Genomic DNA, 23,243 nt, shown 5'->3' on the forward strand with positions numbered 1-23,243 from the left:
TTGAGAAGCAGACTCACAACACATACACATGTGCATTTAATTATGCATACAAGCTGCCAACAAAATGGGTTTAATAAATTAAGAGCAGGTATTGTATTAAAAAAAAAAAAAAAAAATCAATATGGATTTATATCAAGGATTTCTCTGGCTATAGCAGGAAATCAATATATTCATAATAAAGCTTTTTATTCTTCCTTTTCAATAAAGAATGAGATTGTGTGAGCTGTGACATCTCTCTCAAGGACTTTTGAAGGAGGCGGGTAATTTTGAAAGTGGGTGTACGTGGGTGTGTGTGTGTGTGTGGAGGCAGGTTAGTTATGCACCTGTGCAGCAAAATAACAAGTCTAATATTATAACCTATAATCAAAGAGAGAGGGAAATTAGTTAATTAAGTGTTCAAAAACTGATCTATCAACAGTCAGTGGCACCGTAACAAATTTCAATGTTTGTGTGTGTGCTGTGGGGTCTTCAGATTTCTAATTCCGATTCAACAGGTCACCTTTGTTTCAAATCACACATACTTCTCTTGTTCTGCCTGCTCCGCCTTTCCACCCTACAGCCAAATCCCAGTCAAGGTGTGATTTATGGGGGCGCAGTAACACATGGGATGTCAGAGTCAATCATCATTCATCTCTAAAGCAGGAACAGCTCACGGTTGAGCTCCCTAGGCAGCACCCCGATTAGAACAATCCAGAGGGGAGCAGGGGAAACCATCGTCATTCTGGCTATGCAATACATTGGCGGTACACAACATGAAAATCATATTCTCTAGTTTCTAGAAAAACAGGCAATTTATTAATAAATATTCCATTTGTTTCTTCATTTGTTAACTTAAATGTTTTCTTGAGAATATTGGTTTCCTTTTTGGAATCCTGAGTGCACAATATCACTTTCCATCCAGTTAGCAAAATCCCTTAACTACCATAAACCAGTTCCTTAATGCAGTCACCATACAGGAAGTGACATCATTTTGGAGATAAAACCAGCATTAGCATCACTAAATATGGAGCGCTGTGCTGCAGTGATGACACATTTTTGTAGGCCAGTCTGGAAGTTAGCATCTCCCTAGTTCCCTCAACAAAAAAGTCAAGATTATTGCAGAAAATAAGCTCTGTGACCAACAGAAGTTTATGATTTCCTTAAAAGTTTCTAATGTATTTAATATCACTGAATAAAATATAAACATATCCTGAGCTTGTGTTTACCACAGACAATCTTTCAGGCATTTCACCAAAAACCCACTGACTTTAGTACGATTGAACCGGAAGTGTTAAAATGCAAACTCCTTTCCATGTTTCGGCCAACAAAAATATGTCATCCCTGCAGCTGTCTATTAGAAATTTGAAAAATTCTGTTTTTGTGTCTTTAGCTGGTTTGTCTCACTTTAAAATATTTCACACTTCCTAATCAAATCTCAGAAATTGGTAAATCAAAACGAACTTATGCACAGTTAATTGTAGCACTTTATTCCCATCTTTTTAGGCATCCTTCCTATTAATGGTGTAAAAAATCAACCTGTTGAAAGTTTTCCAGCTTAACCGCAGACTTGTGAAAGTCTGTTATACCCACAGAGTTCAAAATGTACTGCATAACAGGAAAGACCCTGAAAAACATCAAGGAATCAAAAAGGAGAATATCCTCTATAGTAAAGCCTCAAGCTAACAGCACACACACAAACAAGTTTCCCCAAACAAACAACAGCTATCAGCAGTCCGTGCGGTTGAGAACTGGAATATTCTCTCTGTGAGGGAGCTTTCACAATGATTGATCTTAATCATTAATTTGGCTCTTTTGTTCTGCCCTGCGGTGCGCCGCACGCAGCTCACCTTACACTTTCCTGTGTGTAAGCACAGCTCAGCACCTGTGGGCGGCATGAACAGGTTTTACTGTGTGGGCCGTGTGTGTGTGTGTGTGTGTGTGATATAACACCAGTGTTCATGCCGACCCAGGTACAGAGGAGAGAGCAGAGCTTTACTCTTCCAGAGACTTATGTATAAGATTACATTAGAACCTGAAATAATAATGGAGATTTTTTTTTTTTCACTTTACCATGACAGCTTCCTGAGGTGTTTAACGATTTAAAATCGAAAAAATATCAGGCTGGAGCAGTAGGAGCTATGTGGATTGGTATATGAAAATGTCCGTACGTGTTACTGTCAGAAGAAACTAATGCCTTGCGGGCAGTGCACATGCTTTGGCGCATCGCACAGTGGTGCCTGTATATGTGGGTGAATCTGTTTCGGGTCATTTTCCAATTTGGGAGATTTTTGTTTGTTTGTTTTGTTTGGCAGCAAGAGAGAAAAAAAAAAAAAACACAGCTTCCATTAAAGCTAAACAGCCAAACAACAGTGTTAAAAGTTGGCTGAACCATTTTATAGACCTGATGCTTGCTTACATGCCTTTCAGCAAATTAGCTGAAATGATGTTACACCTTCTCATTAATATTCATGATGACAAGGTTTACAACGTGTTTCCTCAACTTTTCAGATAGTTCCTACACTCCTGAATGTCTACACCCCATTTAAGGTACCATACCATAATAAATAATGCTAATAAAAAGGATACTACACAGTTTGTTCACTGTGTGGTATAAATGTCAGGGTTAACAGCTGGTGTATCAATTAAAAAAGTTAATTCACCAAATCCTAGCTGTTTATTTAAAAAAATTACATTGCATAATATGTGACTTAAAGAAATGAGATATGGTTTTGAAATGTGAGACCATCTGGCAAATTAAGCAATTAAAAGGAAACCTAATTAGATAAAACTCTTATGAATTTGTATGATAATTTAAGATCATTTAGTGAACTCTTTAGTGAACTCTGTAATTCAATTAAATATTTGCTCAACCAAACAGAATTACAAAAATGAAATATTTTCCTTCATCATATATCCCTGAAATGTAATAAGCCTATTTTTATTACTGTAATGCATCCACACATTTTACTTTTGAGTGTTTGTTTTATTATCTATATTAACCAGTGTAACATTTAAATAACATTTGTTTTTCACATTATACTAAAAAGAATGAGATGTTTTCCATTATGGCAATATGAACTAGAAGGTGAAATGTGCATTATTGTCATAATGTCATTAAGTCACGCAAAAATATCGAATAGTCCTAAAAACTGGCTTCATTTTCTTTAAGCAAAATGTAATATTTGATGTCTTTTTGGTATGAAATATGACCAGGACATGTTCTTGACAGGTTTCACTGAGTAAGAATAAGGGTTTTGCCATTTTTAATATTCAGAACAAGAAGGTCAAAACTTCAATCTATCAAAAAATCACTATGCCCTGAAAATGTGATGGGGATTCAGATCTTTGACTCAAGAAATTATTCTATACAAGACTGACACACAAAGTGCTGTGCATGTGAGGCCATTTTCAAGGACAGTTACTAGTTGTAATAGTACATACTGTTATTTATTTATTTTTCATGAATTGTTCTTGTTCAGATCCAAGTAATTCCTCGATAATTGTGTATCTTATAGTTTCTGAGGATGATTGTTGTGGATCTGTCTCATGCCTAGAGTAACCATGGACATTGCATCTTTCCTCTCTGGAATGAAGGCCAAATGTTTTACAATCTTTAAAATCTTTTAATTCATTCAATATCTATATATAATAATCAAGTAATATTCATATATTCTTATTTGCTCATATACTACTCTTCATTTTCATCTTTACTTTACATTTATATTGATATTTCACATATATATTGGTTTTGACTTCCTTGGTTTTGTCTCTGTAGATATAATAAGCATAAATCTGTGTAAAGGGTAACGTTGAAGTTTCATCCTTTTTTGCTGGTACCAGGGAGAGCTTCTCTCTGCTGGAGTGTCTGTATTATTTTCAAGGTTAGCTGATAAGGAGCTGCTGCCATGGACACTGAATGTGTTTTTTGATGTATGCTTTGGAACACATCAGATGACGCTTGAGGTGGCTGTTAGATTTCTTCCCTAGGAGTGCTCATAATAAAAAAAAAGGTTATTTTTTTTCCACTTAAATTTAATTTATGTGAAATAATGGCAGCAGTGCTGTAGTTTATATTTAGAAACTAAATATAACAGAAGACAATAAGTTTTTCCTTCTATCTTCATAGACTTTATGTCAGTGAAACATTGTGAGACAGTCAGTCAACAAAAAAAAAAAAAAAAAAAAAAAAAAAAATCTAATGAAAATATGTATTATATGTATATGTAACAGTATTTTTCTTTATTTCTATTTTTTTTATTTTTTTTTTTTTTTTTTTTTTTTGGTGTAGTTTCCAGCTTTGTTTAAAAAAAAGTCATATAGTCATGTTCAGTGATATGCAAATACAATAATAGAAATACAATGCCACAATAATATAATGTCTTTCAGTTACACTGCTGTTCAAAAGTTAGTATGATAAGCAGTATTTTCCCCTTTTTTTTGGAAAGAAATTAATACTTAGGAAGGATACAATAAATTGGTCAGAAAGTGACATCTCAGAAATAAATTAAATATTAAAATATAATCATACAGAAAACAGTTATTTTAAATTGTAAAAATATTTTACATTATTCCTGTTTTGTACTGTATTTTTGATTAAATAAATGCAGATTTGGTGAGATTAAGAGACTTCTTTCGAAAACATTAAAACAAACTTTTGGTCAGTACTGTATGTCCATTTAGAGGCAATTATTGATAACATGATTAAGTATATTATGCATTTTTAAAGCATAAATTAAACCATATGTCTTCCTGCATTACAGTAATGAGAATGATATTTTATCAATTAATCTGGTGGGTTTTGAGGGGGATAGTGTTCTGGCCAGCTGCCCTGTCTCTCTCTTTCTCTCTCTCAGAGTCTGGCACTGTGCCTTTTCCTGTCTGTGTGGATGCATTCACACCCATCATGTGCCAAGATCAGCATTCAGGAGGAGACCCGAGGCCTGCCGCACCATCAGAGGGCTGCACGAGGTGAGAAGAAGCCAGAGCTGTCAGAGCTGGGCCCCGGGCCCGAGCCCCTGCAGCCCAGTACAGCTGCCTCCACCATCAGCAACCTCGCACTGGTGCGGCATCTCTCCTGCATGCGTGCACAGTCCTGGCACAACTTACTCACTGACAGTTCATTTCTAAAACCTTCCTGTTGTAATGGAGTTAAAGGAATAATTCAAATTCTGTCATCATTTACTCACCCTCATGTCATTTCAAATCGTTTCATATTCTATCTGTATTATTTCAAGCTCAAAGAAGAACGAAAAAACACCATAAATCAAGTCAAGATTTGTATGACTTCAAACTTTGCATAGTATGGATTACTTATGTACATTTATGATACCTTTTCACCCGTTTTGAACTTAAAACAAAGTCCCTATTTTGAAGTGCATGGAATAGTGACCAAAACAATACTTTAAATGTTCTCCATTTGTGTTCAACAGAAGAAAGTAAGTCTGAACGTTGAGGGGTAATGTGGGCTTTTAGTCACCTACATCTACATGAAGGGACATGATGAAGTTTATTACTGAAGCATCAAGGCTGAGAGGTGTGTTTTTGTACTGTAGAAGTGTCACTGATGGTACAGACCTGTTTTGTCCACGCTATCCTTTTGTTTGCATTTCCCCTTGGAAACAGAAACGTCATCGATAGCGATGTCTCCCTCATAGCCGTTTCCACGGATACCTTCGAACACCACCTGACAAAGAAAAACACATAGAAAAATCTTAGTAGAAAAAATAGCAGAAAAAAAAAACAATTTCAAACATTTATTCGTTCATATCATCTAACATTTAAGGAAAAATACGAGATAATATTAAGAACTACAATTCTTTACAAGTACATCCATAAATACAAATTACAACTGACCCTTCACAAATTCCACCCCCCTCAGTTACTGTTGCTATGTGTGGCAAGCCATGCATGCCACTCTCACACCACATATCATGTTCTCACGCAGTGAAAAATACATCACAGAGCAAAGAGGAATCTGACAATGTGCCGACAGACAGAGCAGGTTACTTCTCGTATGAAACAAAGTCTCATCTTTTAAATTTTGTCATTTTCTGAGAATTTCAAACAATAAATACAGTTTTGTGGCTCTTTAATGTATTGTGAGAGATTGCTGTAGCGCCTCAGTTCAAGTAGCACATGAACTGATCATCTTTTCGTATTTACTTAAACCACGAAATAAACATAAATGAACATCAGAAGGTATTTTATTTAAAACGCGGGAAAACGTCAATACGCACCATTTTTCAAGTTCAAGTACACCAACATTAATCTGCTCTCCTGTCTGGTTTGTTTGTCGGACAAAATGGCTGATTCGGTCAATCAAGCTCCCTGTGAAATGTCAATTCTGCATCTTGGAACAGCAGGAACTGAACTGGAATTTGAACACCATGCTCGATATGATTCTGAATTCTGAATGACACTAGACCCAAGTCACAATTAAACCTTTTTGCACTACACAGCACATTAAAAATAACACAGTACTTTATCAAACATTTGTGCAGTAAGTTATAAAAGAATTGCATACTGGCCTATAAAATCAATATAATAAGGTTCCTCCCACATTCTTTGCTGGTATTTATTTCCTCCCCATGTAAGCTGCGTTTGACTGACAGCTTAATTACAGCAGCTCTGAAGCTCACTGCAGAGACTTAATCAGATCCATGTCAAAGCCACGTTCAGTCTAACTACAGTTTACAGAATTACCCCCTCCCCAGACAAACACACACCTCTGAACCCCAGCTGGCTGACTAACGCACAAGTGATTGAAATGTATAAATGAGCAAAAATGAACACAGCATCTCAATACTTTTAATCCACCTACAGCCCCTTAAAAAACAGATCTGAAGCAATTCACATACTCTGAAACTTTGCAGAAAATGACTCTGTATTTGAGCTTTAAGTTTAGGAGAACTTTTGTATATGGACAAAATTTGGAGAGCTTTTATGGACACAGGAAAGAGTATGGATGCCAGGACTATTATTGTTAACTAGATGGAAAACTGAAATAGTTAAAGCACTTAAATTACTAATAAATAAGAACTAAACTAAAACTGTAAAAAAAAAAAAAAAAAAAAAAAAAAAAATTATAATAATAATAATAACAGTAATATTTAAACAATAAATAAATAAATAAATAAATAAATAAACAATAAATGAAAAATAGAATGAAAAAAATAAAGATAAAAGCTCATTCAAATTGGTATTTTCTCCATATTTACCCCTAAATGGTACATATTAGTAATTTAAAAGTACATACTGTATTAGCACCTAAAATGCACAATTAGTAGAATTCAGGTTGATTGAACCTTTTGAAAGGGTACTTCCCCAGTGACAGTTTTGTACTTTTTTCTTAGATTGTATTATCATTTCAACATGATTTGAAGCAGTGTGACTTTTTTATTCAGCCTAAAAATGAAACTTCCTAGAATGGTTCACACACTTGACCAGATTAAGATAGCATACTTTGCTAAGTGCACACACTTTTGATCCGTGTGCTTTTACACACACACACACACACACACACACACACACACACACACACACACACACACACGTGCAGCATCACCCCGGGCTCCAACGCTGCCCAAATGAACGAGTGACTCTGAATCATAAATAACAGAGGCTGAACGGGATCAAGGGATGAGGGCAGATGGGTAATTTAATTTGTCTTGCGTGTGTAAAACAGTGTCTCTGCCTGTGCTAATTGGCTGCGGGGCCACAGTAGATGCCTGGTGACATGACATCATTAGGGCAATGTCAAGCAGCGCTCCATAAAAATATCTGCTCACCTGAATATATATTAATGCATTACAAGCCCAGACTCTCAAACACACACAGAATGCATTTAACTCATGGTACACTTCCAGAATTACAAGGTCATTGTATGCATAAAAACATGCTCAAAGGGCAAACACAAACCAACAAAACATGCATAAATAGATCTCGCCGTAGTCGGTTATAGCAGTAATTGATAGGTGAGGCGATGTGTGTGTGTTTTCTCTCTGTTCGTTAATGCAAATGGTTTCCTCTAACGGACAGAGCACAATTGACTTTAGTGGGCTGAGCTCATTAAGAGTATGACAGACAATTCACCTCTCACACATGAGCTCAGATGCCAGTGGAGACAGAAAGAAACAATTATGTGTGGTGTCTGAGAGGCGTAGGCATGCAGACACCTCTCCAGCTCCATGTTCATTAGATTGGGTGAGGATAGAGAGCAGTGTGCAGGAACAGGGGAGAGATGGAGGTGAAGCAGAACTTAAAGAAACAGTTCAACCAAATTCTGTTTCTCTAGCTTTTGTGCAAGTTACACAGAATATTGTTGCTGCTCTTTTCTATATGAAGACAAAATACAAAGACCAGGGGCTGTCAAAAAGCACCTGAAAAAAAAAACAAGAACTTAAATTTTGGTTCGTTCACCACATAAGACTATTGTATGGCTTCTAAAGACATTCACATGTACAGTACATTTATTTATTTAGCAGATATATGCATATTTATCCAAAGTGTCAAAAATAGCAGTTTATCCAAAATTCTTGTTATAAAAAACGTAGATTGTTCAGAGAAACAAAATATATTTTATATATCAATAAAGAATTATGCACTAGCATGCAATAGTTTGGAGTCACTAAGATTTTCAAAAGATTTTCAGACTTTTAAACTGCTACAAATGATTCCCATTTCAAATAAATGCTGTTCTTTTGAACTTTGTTCAAAGCTCAAAACATAACCAAATCAGCATATTAGAATGAGTTCTGAAGGATCATGTGACACTGAAAACTGGAGTAATGATGCTGAAAATTCAGCTTTGCTTCATTAGAAAAATAAATTAAAAGTAAAAATCTTGTTGAAATGTAAAACAGCTATTATCAATTGTAGTAAGATTTCACAATTGCGGAGTTTTACTGCATTTTTCATCAAATAAATGCTTTAAGCACAAGATATGTATTTCAAAAACATTTTAAAAAAATCACAGTCACTCCAAACTTCTGACCAGTCAAATACCAGTGGGATACAGAAGACAGTTTTTCACATAATAACTGACTTTGACGAGATTTGTTTGGATTCATTTTAAAAACTCTTGACTTTTTATTTCATACTACAAATCTGAGCACAGTGTGACACACTTAAGATCTATTTTTCTCCATTTTATCTTATCACTGTCTAACAGAAACAAATGAAATAATATAGCTGCATGCAAGCAGCAATGACGGGCCCAAGCATCCGGTCCCTACAGCACCCTTGTGGCATCAAGAAAACAGTGCACAGCAGGCACATGCATTTACGGCAACCCTCTGGCAGTCTGGTTAACAGCAATGAAAGGGTTACTCTAGAATATCCAGACAGACACACACACACACAAAGGGAACAATACATAAAACTTTGGTAACACTTTGCAATAAGGTTTCATTGTTTACATGAATTAACTTAATTAGTTTACATGAACAATATTAATATAGGATTTATTAATCTTAGTTAAGTTAAAAATATATTAATACATTATTAAAATTTAAAGTTGTATCAGTAGTTAATGTACTGTGAGCTAACATGAACACTTTTATTAACTAATATTAACTAAGATTAATAAATGTTGTAAAAAAAATATTGTTCATTGTTAGTTCATGTTAGTTAATGCATTAACTAATGTTAACAAATGAGACCTTTTTGTAAAGTGTTAGCCCTCAGAGTATTATAAAATTATGAAACTAAGCATGTTTCCTCACAATTAATTTTTTCCATATGTAACTTTTTTTTTCCTTTTATACTGTTAATTTAATAAATCGCCATAGCAACAGCGTTAAAGATATCCAAAATCCATTCGCAATTTAGCATCTTCAATATCTTGGCATCATGTAGACAAAGTTTAGTATGAAGTGCATAAATCTGCTAGAAGGAGTATGCAATGATTCACAGCCTGATTTTTCCAAAAATCCACTTTCAAACCAAAATTGCCAACTTCCTGTTGGTTGTAGCTAATGACTGCATGTTAAGCATGTTAAGTGCCTCAAACACATCTGAAAATTATACTAAAGTTTGGCACATTGCCATGGCAATAATATGTAAGATATCAAAAAACCCTTTGCAATTTTACATCGGCCATGTTTTGACATTATTCTGATGAAGTATGAAGTAAACGGAGTAAAAAATAAGAAGCTGAATTCAAAGGATTTTGAAAATGACACACTTCCTGCTGCCTTTTGGTGGGACTATAACTTTGACTCATAAAAGTCACATCTATGTGAAGTTTGATAAAATCAGACAATGTAAAAAAAACCTTCTAAAACAATCACCCCTAACATCTTTACACCATAAATTCATTGCCTCGCCACAGCCAAACCATTTGAGATATCAAAAATCCATTTGCAATTTAGCATCCTCAATGTCTTGAGATCAAGTTCACCAAGTTTGGTGGCAATCGGATGAAAACCCTAGGAGGAGCATTAAAATGCCATTAAAATGGTGCAAAAAGCCCCAGATAGTTGGGGGGAAAATAAATAAATAAATAAATAATAATAATAATAATATTCCTTAGAAAAGAAATAGGGCTCTGCACCAATAGTGACTTGGGCCCTAATACAACTTTGCTTTCTCTTCAACAGGAAAATTTACATTTTTGGTTGAGCTGCTCTACTGAATGTGGAAGGAAGAAACAGAGTTCCAGAACAGAACTCCTGAAGGCTGTGATTTTGCTGTAATGGAGACTCATAGTCTGGTGAATTTCATCAACCAAACACTATGGTGAGCAGTGCTAGCAGAGAAGCAAGAGGTGAGAGTGATGGGAAATTTCGAGCACACAGAGAGGAGAGGTTAATGGATAACAAACACGACAAAGAGCTGAGAGCATCAGCGGAGAAACCAGCAAGCGATAAAGAGGATAAAGAGAAAAGAGGAGATGATGAGGAAAGAGCTTAAAGGGCTGTGTGAAAACGGATCAGCGCTCACAGAGTGGACGCTTTTCTCTGCTTTTCTCTTAATCTTTTCAGAAAATCATAATTAAGCAAAGCTAATTACCAGCCCTCCCTTGCTCCCTGAACTCTTCCTTTGTAAAGCTCCTGCACTTTTGTCATCATCATTTCCCTGCTGCCATCTTTCACACGGCCGTACAAAACACTTCTGCCTGCGGTGACCTTTTCCATTAAGATATGGAAAAAGGACTTTAGAGATGCGTAAGATAAACTGTAGACTTTAGACTAGATTTTGACATTTTCTAAAGAAAACTGTAGTGCTGTTTGCCTGTGCAAATGATGCCACCAAGAGTGTTGCGGGTGGTTTTCAGTACATTGATAATGTGTTGCAAGGTGGTACCATAATCATCCATGTAAAAAGAAACCACCTTCAAATGTTTATGATATTATGATCTCTAGACATATGAAGATGCCACCTTCAGTGTACACTGATGATTGACTGATTTATTAACTTTAAGAAATGAATACTGTTATTCCACAAGGATGCATGATCAAAAGTAACAGTAAGGTATTTTATAATGTTACAAACGATTCCTATTTCAAAAAATACTGTTCTCTCAAAGAATTCTGAAAAAAAAAGTATCACAGTTTGTATGAACATATGCATCAACACCGAAAATAAGAACTATTTCTTGAGCAGCAAATCAGCATATTAGACTGATTTCTGAAGGATCATGTGACTCTTCAAGACTGGAGTAATGATTTGCATCACAGGAATAAATTACATTTTAAAATATATTTTAAACTGTAATAATATTTCAAAATGTTACTGTATTTTTGATCAAATAAATGCAGAATAAGCGATTTCCAAAAACTTTATTGTCTCCTAGATGAAAATTATAGGTTTAGTTGCTTAGAAACTTCGATAAGCCTCATGGTTTTGGGTATTATCATGTCAACATGAACGGTTAAATCAAATCAAATCAGAGGTAAGGAAAATTATAATGTAAACTAAATATAATACAATATCTGTTCTTGGTGCCAGAAATCTTGACTGACATGAGTGGACTTAAAAGGGGAAAAAATTAATAAAATGCTACTAAACTACAGGATATAAAGTTTAAAATGCATTTATAAACTGTATTCTACTGAGACTGTGGTAGTAAGCATTTATAGTTGTGTTAAACTGCCCAATACCAGGCAGGTGGCATTTAAGAGCTCTATAAAAAAGAACAGCTATACTGGGCCTTTACACGTACAGCACCAACTGGCCTTAACTGCCATTTGAAACTGTGTCATAGATGGGGAGCAATCAAACATACACCAGAGGAGCACAAAGCTGGAGCTACGTCTATATCATTGGCAGAGTTTATGAATGTATGAAAACACATTTCACATACAAAAAAAAAAAAAAAAAAAAAAAGATTTTCTTGCCCTGAATTTCCAATATTTAACCAATTTGTATTAGTTCCACGTAGTGAAGGGTTTAAAAAGCATTAGAAAAAGGCCTTTGAGACTGGACTAATTTTATATACACGATGGTAGGGTAATGATAATAACTTTCATCAGAGCTTTTCTTTTAATCACATCCGATTTGGCCATGGCAGTAATCTTCCAGGCTTTAAATGGACTGTGCGTTCCCATGTCGTTAAAGATTACGGTGTCTTTTATCTTCTATAAAAGTGGCATGAAAATGTAACGAGTGGCAAAAGCAATCCCATGTGTAAAATCCTTTGAATCTTCTCTCAGCGGCCCAAGTCCAGCCTGTTGGCCACATTAAGCATATGTGGATGTTGATCAATGAGAAGACATCCAAAAAAAAACATTTTAATTTATTTATTTTTTGGAAAAGATGTTGCACATAGATGTTAAAACATTGCTTTGACTTTATGTAAGACATAAAGAACTAGAAATGTTCAATATGAATTGCAATATTATATTCCTATTTGGAATGTAATATATGGAATATATGGAAAAATAAATCATTTGTAACAATAAATGTTTCCACTTTTTATCACTTTAACATATCCTTGCTGAAAAAACAAATAAGGAAGCACAACTGTTTCCAACATTGGTAATAGATCAGTATATAAGAATGATTTCTGAAGGATCTGTAGATAAAAATTCAGCATTACCACAGGAATAAATTATATTTTAAAATATATTAAAATAGATAACAATTATTTTAAATTATACTAATATTTCACAATATTACTGTTCTTACTGTATTTTTGATCAAATAAATGCATCCTTAATGAGCATAAGAGACTTCTATATATATATCTCCAGTTTATCATAGTTCAAGACACCAATGTGTGTCTATATGAAAATTAACTTTGGAAATTGTAATTTCACAGTTATATATGAAAATTACTTAAAATATAATGAACGGAATGCATATATATTAATTCATATCCAGTTCTCTACTCCCAAGTTAATCTAGCAACATCTCTCAGAGCTCCTCTAACACTGTGAGTTCTGTTAGATCTCTGTAAAAACCCCTCGACTATCAAGCCCGCTCAGTTTAACCTCAAACATGCTGCCCATGTAATGGATTCACACAGTTGAGTAAAGCTTTCGAATAAAGTAACGCTGTTGTGATTCTGCTTGATCCATCAGGCTTAGCGATGGGTGAGACGCCTCATGCAACGATGCAAAAGATGTACTTTCTTTTTCTCTGAGATTCTGTGGGAAAATGATGCTAATTTATCTCAGCATGCCTCAGCAGTCACTCAATCCACACAGCAAGAGTCAATGGAGGAACAAAGAGATGAGAACAGAGCAAACAAACAGACAGCGGAGAAACACGGCTGTCTGCCGGACTTGTCAAGTCCTACTGTCCAGGAACACCTGGATTGGTCTTTAGCATCGATTGATGGAGGCCAACTGAGGCCTGGATGAGAGGTGAAGATCTATTTACGTCTTCAAGTGTCAAATACACTGCTTTACTGAATTAAATGAAAGAGACAGCTCAGAAAGAGGAGAGTGGCTAACAAGTGTTTTTTCAAAAAAAAAAAAAAAATTGACTGAGGAAAAACTAGGAAAAATATCCAGATAGTAACTCCAGACAGCAAGTGAAAAGAGAGAACAGTTTTTGCCAATATAAAATCAAAATTTACCCTCTTTACTTATTCTGTTGACCCAAATAAATCTGAAACAAAAACAGAGTATTCAATTAGAAAAACAGTAGGGATAACATAACAGAATGGAGGATTTGTGGGATCAGATGAAAAAGAAAAGGAATTTTTAGATAAAATATAAAATTTATAAATTAAGCATAACTTTATTTCAGCTAGTTACCAAGGAAATATCTCTCATTTAGTTTAACTTGATGTAATTAAACAAATAAAACTGAAATAAAAAGAATAGATTTATAACAAAAACTACAAAAAAAGTCAAAAACACAAAATTACTAAATATTTAACTAAAATTTAAATAAAAACAAATATATATATATATATATATATATATATATATATATATATATATATATATATTATATATATATATATTATATATATATATATATATATACGGATTTAAAATAATATTACAAAATACAATATTAGTGATAATACTAAAATAAAAATGGGACAAAGCAAGACTGGAAATGTAAACTAAAAAAAATAAATAAACAAATAGTTACAACTTGATCCTGGTCTTACTGTGCATGATTCATCAGTTCATATTGCTCTACATGTTTTCATAATCTTCATCAAAATGTAATAATGTTGTCCACCTATGAAACAACTTTTTTTTCTCCTGTTATAATCCACTTGGGTGAAGTCAAAAAATATTAATAAATAACATAGCCTATATTTCCTGATCCAATCAAATCCCAAAGGATAAGATCCAGCTCTGTCCTACATTGTTTCACACTGAATATTCAGTTTCACCTGGAAATTTGTCCCATTATGAAAGTCAAATGCTATTTCTTGTTGCTTTTAAGCAGTAGTGTAGAAAGAATGAGGATAAAATAATCTGACAAGTCCAGGACCAATGAGCCCAGACATAAGTGTGTCCCATTTACCTGTAAACTCTCTCTTTTTTTTCTCCCTGAATCATCTGTTTTCACTTCCATTCATATTGCATGTGGTGTCATCTTTTCTGCCCTTCTCAGTTTTCTACGCCGTATAAATCTCTCTTTTTTCAACCCTGCTCTTCATTTTCTCCAACTCCACAACCTCTCTCTCCAGCACCTTTTCTCCTCGTCTCCTGGTCTTTGCAGCTGTTGTGCTGAGAGCTCAACTCAGCAGAAACACAGGTCCAGAGGAGAGCGGTAGAGCACGACTCAGCACTTCCTCAATCATCCCCCCGCAGACCCTCTAATCACACACAAACACTCACACACACACTCACACCTGCCAACGTGGACTGCATAAAATAAGTCAAAAATAATAGATAAATATCAATCCAGTAGCTCTAATTGCATCAAGCATATATCAGAAATATTAGATATAGCCCCCTGTCCACATGTGTGAAGAAAACAGAAAATGTACTCACACAGCCACATGTGCACAACACACACACAGATCAGAAGAGACATTTGCATACAAACTCTCATACACACTCCTGCACATAAACACAGTCATACCTGGAAGGGTCCGCTCGGATAGATCTCAGCATCCGCCTTTCTCCATTCAGGCCCCTGGTGTCCGGAGAGAGACCAGATGGCAGAATCCACAGTGGCGATGCTCTTCACCCTCATGAGAACATTGAGTGTACCTGCAGATGCACAGAAAACAGAGGTCAGTGGAACAGTGACACATGGGCTATACAAGCACTCCTGCAGATGGCAGACTTTTGACTATTGGTCCACTTTGCAGTCTGGCCATAAAAATGCAAATATAAGCATAATATAACTTCATGATGACAAATGAGACATGCACAACATTTCTGAAATCAAACAAAGCCTATAACTACACATGTACTCAAAAATCACAACACCGCAGAAAACAGTAGATCAGCTATTTGAGAATTTTCATAATCCCAATCAATCAGACTGGACCTTTTGATTCTGAATGGAATGTTTATATGCAATAGATAAAATTATTTCTTACAAACAAAAAAATAGAGGCAACAATGGCATGATCTTTTAGCTCCCCCAAAAAAAAAAATAAATAAAAAAAAATAAAATTTATTTTAGCACTCCAGAAAATGTACTGTGTGGAATTCAAACACTGTTTCAAACAATTACTAAAGATCAAGATCCATCAGGATCAGTGAATCAGGACAAACTCTGGATTTGAAATATTTTATGACAGATCATTGCTTCTGCTCTGATAAGACCTCATTGACCCGCCGCTGGTGTGAGTTGATTAGCATATCTCTGAGGAATTGCACAAACAACGGCTTTACTACTCTGACAAATATAAGGTCAAATACAAGACCGTTGATCTAACAGACCAAGTATCACCAAAACAGCTCACTGTAAAAAAAAAAAAACGATTTTTCAAAGCTGTAAATAAAACAAAGCTTATGTTTTACAAGAAAATACTGTTTCAGTCTTTTTTCTTAGAAACTTCATGTTTAAGTCAAAGTGTTGCTTGCCATTTCACGTAATTAATTGTGAATTTTTCTAGCAATTTGCTAGTGAAAATTGTTTCCACCATTTATTTATTTATTTATTTATTTATTTATTTATTTATTTATTTATTTATTTATTTATTTTTTATTATTATTATTTCTGAAATTTACTACCAATTTCTGAGTATAAAAAAAGTTGTGACGTCAAATATTATTACATGAAAATGGGTATTTAAACACTCTGCTTCTGAAAAGAGTATTTGTTACTTTTTTTAAGCTTTAGAATTTTTGAATTATGCATTTGAGAATTTGTGTATTCAACAACCTGTTACACATTGCACTCTACTATAAACCATAGGCATAACTTTATAATAACTTTTTTAACATTCATAAAATACATAATGTTCAACAGATCATTAAAAACTAGTGCTGCTCAAAGTCACCACTAAAAACTGCTTGTCTTGAAAACCAGGATGTGCTATCATGATAAATTGATCTATATTCATCAGACAGTCTGTGGGTTTGTAGTCTGAGACTGACGTGTGATAGATCAGCTCCAGAAACACAACTCTCAGCAAACAACAAAGCAGAGGCATCTTAAACACACAGTGTTTATGAAGAATGTCAGTATTGAAATCTGTCACAGACACTGAACACAAGTACACACACACACACAGATGATGGAAGGCACTGAGGCCAAGTGGCACCTTCATGACTCATGCATTAAATAATTACTCTGACTTTGTGCTTAAGGGAAACCAATATATAATTCAGTTGCACTTTGTGTGTGTGAGAGAGAGAGATAGAGAGAGAAACTTTTGTAGTGCCTCAAATGAAGCATTGGCTCTGAACAATAACACACACACACACACACATATATATATATATATATTCACTACTATATATATATATATACCGATTATATATACATACATATATATAGATATATATCATAAATAAATGCAGATGGGTCCGGCCAACTAACCATATATATATATATATATATTCACTAATGTTTCAAAACTTTCTCCCACAGAGTCTACATGCTGGTCATGACAAGTACTCATAAATAAATGCAGATGGGTCCGGCCAACTAACCAGGCTTCACATCTTTACATATTCAGGAAGAGCAGATATAAATGAATAACACAGCAGAGAAGTGGCACACAGCAACATTAACAAAGCAAACAGAGATGGTTACTGTGGCTCGCTCAAACTACAAAAAAATACAAAACAATAAACTTAATATAAACAACTAAAAGCTAAATATCCAATATCACAACATACTCCAATCCAATACATAAGTAACACACAAATAAAATAATTCATTACAAACAAGCGAATGACCTGATGTGCGCATCACAGTACCGCTTAGGTCTCAATATGGAACCCAGCCTTCCATGGTTCTCACGGATTCATCATGAAGGCCTGGCGCCGGACGTTCCGCCGCGTCCAGCTGCCTAGGGTAATGGAGTATCTCAACAGGGTCTACAGTGCGGACACTCTGGAGCGGTTTTAGCAAGCCGACACTAACAGGGGCCTCTCGGTGCCACTACCCGTTTGAGGTGAGAACACAGGAGAATACCGGCTCCACGAAGGCTATAGAACCTAGCGAGCGTGTTAGGGGTCGCGCCAGCACGCAGCTCTACAAATATCTGTCAGCGAGGTGCCACGAGCCAGCGCCCAGGAGGATGCAACACTTCTGTGCCTGATAAGCCAGGGTTATGGCATCCGCAATCCAGTGGGCCATCCTCTGTTAGAGGCGGCATTCCCCTTCTGCCGGCCTCCGTAACAGAGAAAGAGCTGGTCTGAGGTCCTGAAGCTTTGTGTCCTGTCTACGTAGCATCTCAATGCTCGGGGCGGGGACAGAGCAAAGCTAGGGCTGGGTCTGCCTCCTCCAGGGGCAGCGCTTGCAGGTTCACCACTTGGTCTTTGAAGGGTGTAGTGGGAACCTTGGGCGCGTAGCCGGGCGGGGCCTCAGGATTACCTGGGAGTCAGCCGGCCCAAACTCTAGGCACGCGAATCGTCGACCCGAAAATGCATGCAGGTCCCCTACCCTCTTGATGGAGGCCAGTGCAAGCAGGAGCAGAGTTTTCAATGAAAGAAACTTTGGCTCGACTGAATGCAAAGGCTCGATTGGGCCCTGCTGTAGTGATTTCAGCACCAGAGTCAGGTCCCAAGAGGGTATGGAGGGGGGGCTGGAAAGGATTTAACCTCCTGGCCCCTCTAAGGAACCTGATGGCGAGGTCATGCTTACCTAAAGACTTCCCATTCAGGGGGTCATGGTGCGCAGCAATAGCGGCAACCTGGACTTTGAAGGAATAGGCAAAAAACCTTCGCTCCAGCCCTTGCTGCAGAAAGGAAAGCACAACCGCAATCGGGCATCTTGAGGGGTCTTCTCGGCGAGAAGAACACCACTCGACGAACAGGTTCCACTTCAAGGCGTAAAGGCGTGTCTACAAGTAGAGCGGTGCTCTTGCGAAGTGATGGTGTTCACTACCTCCTGGGGCAGGTCACCTAGAACCTCCAGCGTCCGTCCAGGGACCAGACATGGAGTTTCAAAAGGTCTGGACGCGGGTGCCAAATGGTGCCCGTCTCTGAGTCAGTAGATCCTTCCTCAGAGGAATCGGCCAAGGAGGGGCTGTCGCGAGGAGCACTAGTTGAGGGGAACCAGGTCGCGTGGGCCAATCTGGCGCCACTAGCAAGACTTGCTCCTCGTCCTCCCGGACTTTGCACAGTGTCTGTGCAAGAAGGCTCACTGGGGAAAACGCATACTTGCGTAGGCCCCGCGGCCAGCTGTGTGCCAGTGCATCCCTGCGAGAGTTCCCTCGGTCAGGGGAGTAGAACAACTGGCAGTGGCGGTCTCTGGAGAAGCAAACAGGTCTACCTGGCGGCTCCGAACCGTCTCTCAAATCAGCTGGACCGTCAGGGGATGGAGTGGCCATTCTCCTGGGAGCATTGCTCGAGACAGCTCGTCGGCTATGCGGTTGAGCAGGCCTGGAATGTGAGCGCCGCGAAGAGACCTCAGAACCTTCTGACTCCAAAGGAGGAGGTGGCGGGCGGGTGTGACATGCGGCGGGGCGCCAGACCACCTTGTCGGTTGATGTATGCATAGCGGTTAAGCTGCTGTGTTGTCCGTTCGGACCAGCACATGCTTGCCTCGTAAGTGACCTTTGAGGCGGTTCAAGGCAAGGTGCACTGCTAACAACTCTAGGCAACTGATGTGCCACTGCAGCTGCGGGCCCGTCCAAACCCCTGAGACTGCATGCCCGTTGTGCGTGGCCCCCCAGCCCGGTGGTGGAGGCATCCGTGTAAACCATAGCATGCCTGGAGATCTGCTCTAGGGGCACCCCTGCCCTGAGAAACGCAAGATCTGACCACGGGGTGAGGGTTTGGCGACAGGCGGTGTAACTTGGACCCGGTCGCGCTGCTTCCGCCCACCTCGGGACTTCGGCCATAAAGCCAGTGCTGGAGGCGGTCTCATATGTAACAGGCGAGGCGGTGTAAGTGCGCTGCGGCGCCATATGCCCCAGGAGCCTCTGAAAGAGTTTCAGTGGGACCGCTGTCCTGCTCTTGAATGTATTCAAGCAGGCTAGCACCGACCGCGCCCCGTTCCTCTATGGCGTGCTGTCTGTTCGACCGAATCCAACTCCATACCAAGAAAAGAGATTCTCTGCGTTGGCAAGAGTTTGCTCTTTTCCCAGTTGACCCGAAGGCCCAACAGGCTGAGGTGCCAGAGCACCAGGTCCCTGTGTTCGCACAACTGACCCGAGATTGTGCTAGTATCAGCCAATCGTCTAGATAGTTGAGAATCTGAACACCCTGCTCTCTGAGGGGAACAAGAGCCGCCTCCGTGACTTTCGTGAAGACCGCGGGGAGACAGGGACAGCCGAAGGGCAGGACCTTGTACTGATATGCCTGTCCTTCAGGCGCAAACCGCCAGAAAAGGTCTGTGGCGGCGGAAGGATCGACACATGAAAGTCTGGCGTCCTTCAGGTCGATCGCTGCAAACCAATCTCGGGGACGGGCGCACCCGAAGATGCGTTCTTGCGTCAACATCTTGAGCGGTAGCCGATGAAGGGCCCGGTTCAAAACTTCGCAGATCAAGATCGGTCGTAACCCACCGCCTTTCTTGGGTACAATGAAGTAGGGGCTGTAAAACCCGTCCTCATATCGGCTGGAGGGACCGGCTCTATCGGCGTCTTTAAGCCAGTAAGACTGCGATCTCTTACCGCAGAACAGGGGCATCGGACGCTTTCACTGTAGTGAAGCGGATACCGCTGAACTTGGGGGGCGCCCGGGCGAACTGAATCGCATAGCGAGGCTGATGGTCCGCAGGAGCCAGCGAGGCGGGCTGGGTAAGCGCTGACCAGGCGCTTAGAAACCGTACAAAGCGGGACCAGCGGAACCACAGCCGTACCGCAGTGGGGCAGCGAGGTGGAACACAGGGACCCATCTCGGGCGGCTTGTGAGCAGGCCTGAGTGTGGTGCGGTGTGGGGTGCAGGGCTCACCTGGTTCCGCGGGTTGGCAGAGGGTGCGTGAGTAGGGCCTTTGTTGGCGGCTCTCGAACCGCCCGCTGCTGCCATCTGGCGAAGGAGGAGGATGAGTGAGGTCCGGTGTTTGGCCGTCCGCAGCTCTCCATGCCCTCCTGGGACCCAGAGACAGAGAAAACCGCTCTCTCGTCGAGATTTCCAGATTCTCCCCTGGCCCTCCTCCAGGGGAGGGAGAGGTGCTTTCACCATCCCCCATAAGCGGCTACCTCTCTCTGGGCCACCCGTCCCGGGCCTCTTGCTCTTCCGCTCACCGCCAGGTTTGGCCCGGGGCCAGGGCGGGTGGGGCGGCCTGCCTATGCCCAGCTCTCTGGCCCACTTGCTGGAGGCTGCTGCGGATCTGGCGGCGGGGCCGGGTGGGCGCGGGGGGCCGCCCTCGGTGGCGAGCAGGCTGGGGCGTTGCAACCGGCGGGGCGGGTGGAGGCAGCAGCTGCCCCCCCGGGCAGAAGGTTGGACCGCCTCAGTCTGCTCCCGTGCAGCCAAGAACTGCTGGGCCAGGTTCTCGACCACGTCACCGAAGAGGCGGTCTGGGACACAGGCATTAAGGAACTGATCTTTGTCGGCGTCCCTCATTTCAGCCAGACTCAGCCAGAGATGGCACTCCTGGACCCTGGCGTGGACATCGCCACGACCCAGAGAATGCCGCGGTGACCTTCGTGCGCTCGGGCCTTGAGGCCAGTGGCGGTTCTGAGTTTTCGGAACTTCTGGATCGTAACCACCCTCGTGCAGGTCCTTCAGTGCCTTGGCCTGGTGCACCTGCAGTAGCGCCACAGCGTGTAAGGCAGAAGCAGCTTCCCGCCAAGCCATATAGGCACCGCCCGGTTAGACCAGGCGAATGCCTATAGGCCGGGAAGGAAGCACGGGTCTCCCCGCCAGCAGGAGGCAGACTTAGGACACACTTGCATCGCTACCGCCCGGCTCCACTGGGGGAATCACCGAATACCCCTTGGAGTAAAGGTGCCATCCAGGTGGTGAAGGAGGAGGAGCCCACCGGCCAGTTTCTGGCAGTAAAGGTGCCATCCACGACCCGGTGAGCTCGTCATGCACTTCGGGGGAAGAAAGTCACCGGGGCGGGGCGCTGAAAACCAGCGCGCGCCACCTTGAGAAACCAATCATCCTGCCTCGAGGGCTCGGGGCGGTGGAGATTTCCACTCGAGCCCTACCCTCTCGGCGACCGGGAAAGCATAGCTGTCATCTCGGATCAATTCAGGCTCCGCCACCGTCCCAGAGGGCAGCAGCACAGATGAATCTTCATCTGACAGCTCTCCCTCCGATGCTGAGATCGACATCTGGTCAGGGGGAGGCCCACTGGATACCACTGGTGCGGCTCTTTGAAGAGGGCCCAGCGGCGTTCCGTGGGTTACTCCTCTGGATCGGAGATGCAAGAGGAGTGATGGTCCCCAGAGGGTTGGTTCCCTGCGGGGTTTGCCACCACTATAATCCTCAAACCGCCCGTGCTACTGCTGGAAATGGTTTTTCGTCTGTCGGCCGCCAGAGCGAGCCCCAAATCGCGGCAGCGGCAGCGGGACTCCGCCCCTTTTTGAAGGAAGCAGAGCCTGGTTAGCAGCTCGAGATGGTCATCTTCCGCAGAGAAACATGACTCATCCACAAAAACTACCTCAGCGTGTTTGCCCAGACCGTGAGGCAGCAATCGTGACCATCACCCGTTGCCAGGTAGCGACCGCGCAGAAGCGCCGCGGGTGAAGCGGCATCCTTATAAGGGCGATCCGTCGTCTTTACAAAGAGCGCACCCATGAAGCTCTTTTAGAAATTTGCTCTTTAGGAAATGCTTTTAGTGCTGAGGCACAGGGGAATTGGCGCTTGCAACCACGACAGGGGGTAGTGCAGCCTGAAGTGTGCAATCCACTCGGCAGCTGGAGCGACCACGCTGAGCGCCCGTCTGCCAACACCGCGAAGCTTCGAGGCGTGCTGAACTTCGTAGTTCACAGCAGACACAGTTGAGCAGAGCGACATTAATCTCTGTAATGAGCAGCAGATGAAGGTTGATGTAGCAGGCACTTTTAAAGCACACTCAAACCATGTTCTCATTAATCTCTGTAATGAGCAGCAGATGAAGGTTGATGTAGCAGGCACTTTTAAAGCACACTCAAACCATGTGGTGCAGAATTAGCTTTTTCTGTGCTGTTTGTTTTATTGAAAACGTTAATTGAAATATATATATATATTATCTTTAAGCTATATATATATATATATAGCTATATAACAATCTTCTGTACTTTCTATCAAACGCACACAGACAGGTAGATCCAAATGCAGTGTTTA

The 23,243-nt window shown here is 40.2% G+C and overlaps 1 protein-coding gene across 1 annotated transcript in view; it reads right to left on the bottom strand.

Moving 5' to 3' along the window:
- LOC109081570 (MAM domain-containing glycosylphosphatidylinositol anchor protein 1-like) overlaps positions 1–23,243 on the bottom strand; it is a 179,705-nt gene that overhangs the window by 5,688 nt on the left and 150,774 nt on the right. The window contains exons 16-17 of the mRNA XM_042769445.1: positions 15,478–15,608; positions 5,554–5,662 (exon numbers count right to left, since the gene is read on the bottom strand). Coding sequence (XP_042625379.1) covers positions 5,554–5,662; positions 15,478–15,608 — 240 coding nt within the window. The remainder of the gene's footprint in view (positions 1–5,553; positions 5,663–15,477; positions 15,609–23,243) is intronic.

This window comes from Cyprinus carpio, chromosome A13 (assembly GCF_018340385.1).
Source record: "Cyprinus carpio isolate SPL01 chromosome A13, ASM1834038v1, whole genome shotgun sequence".
NCBI classification, from domain to species: Eukaryota; Metazoa; Chordata; class Actinopteri; order Cypriniformes; family Cyprinidae; genus Cyprinus; species Cyprinus carpio.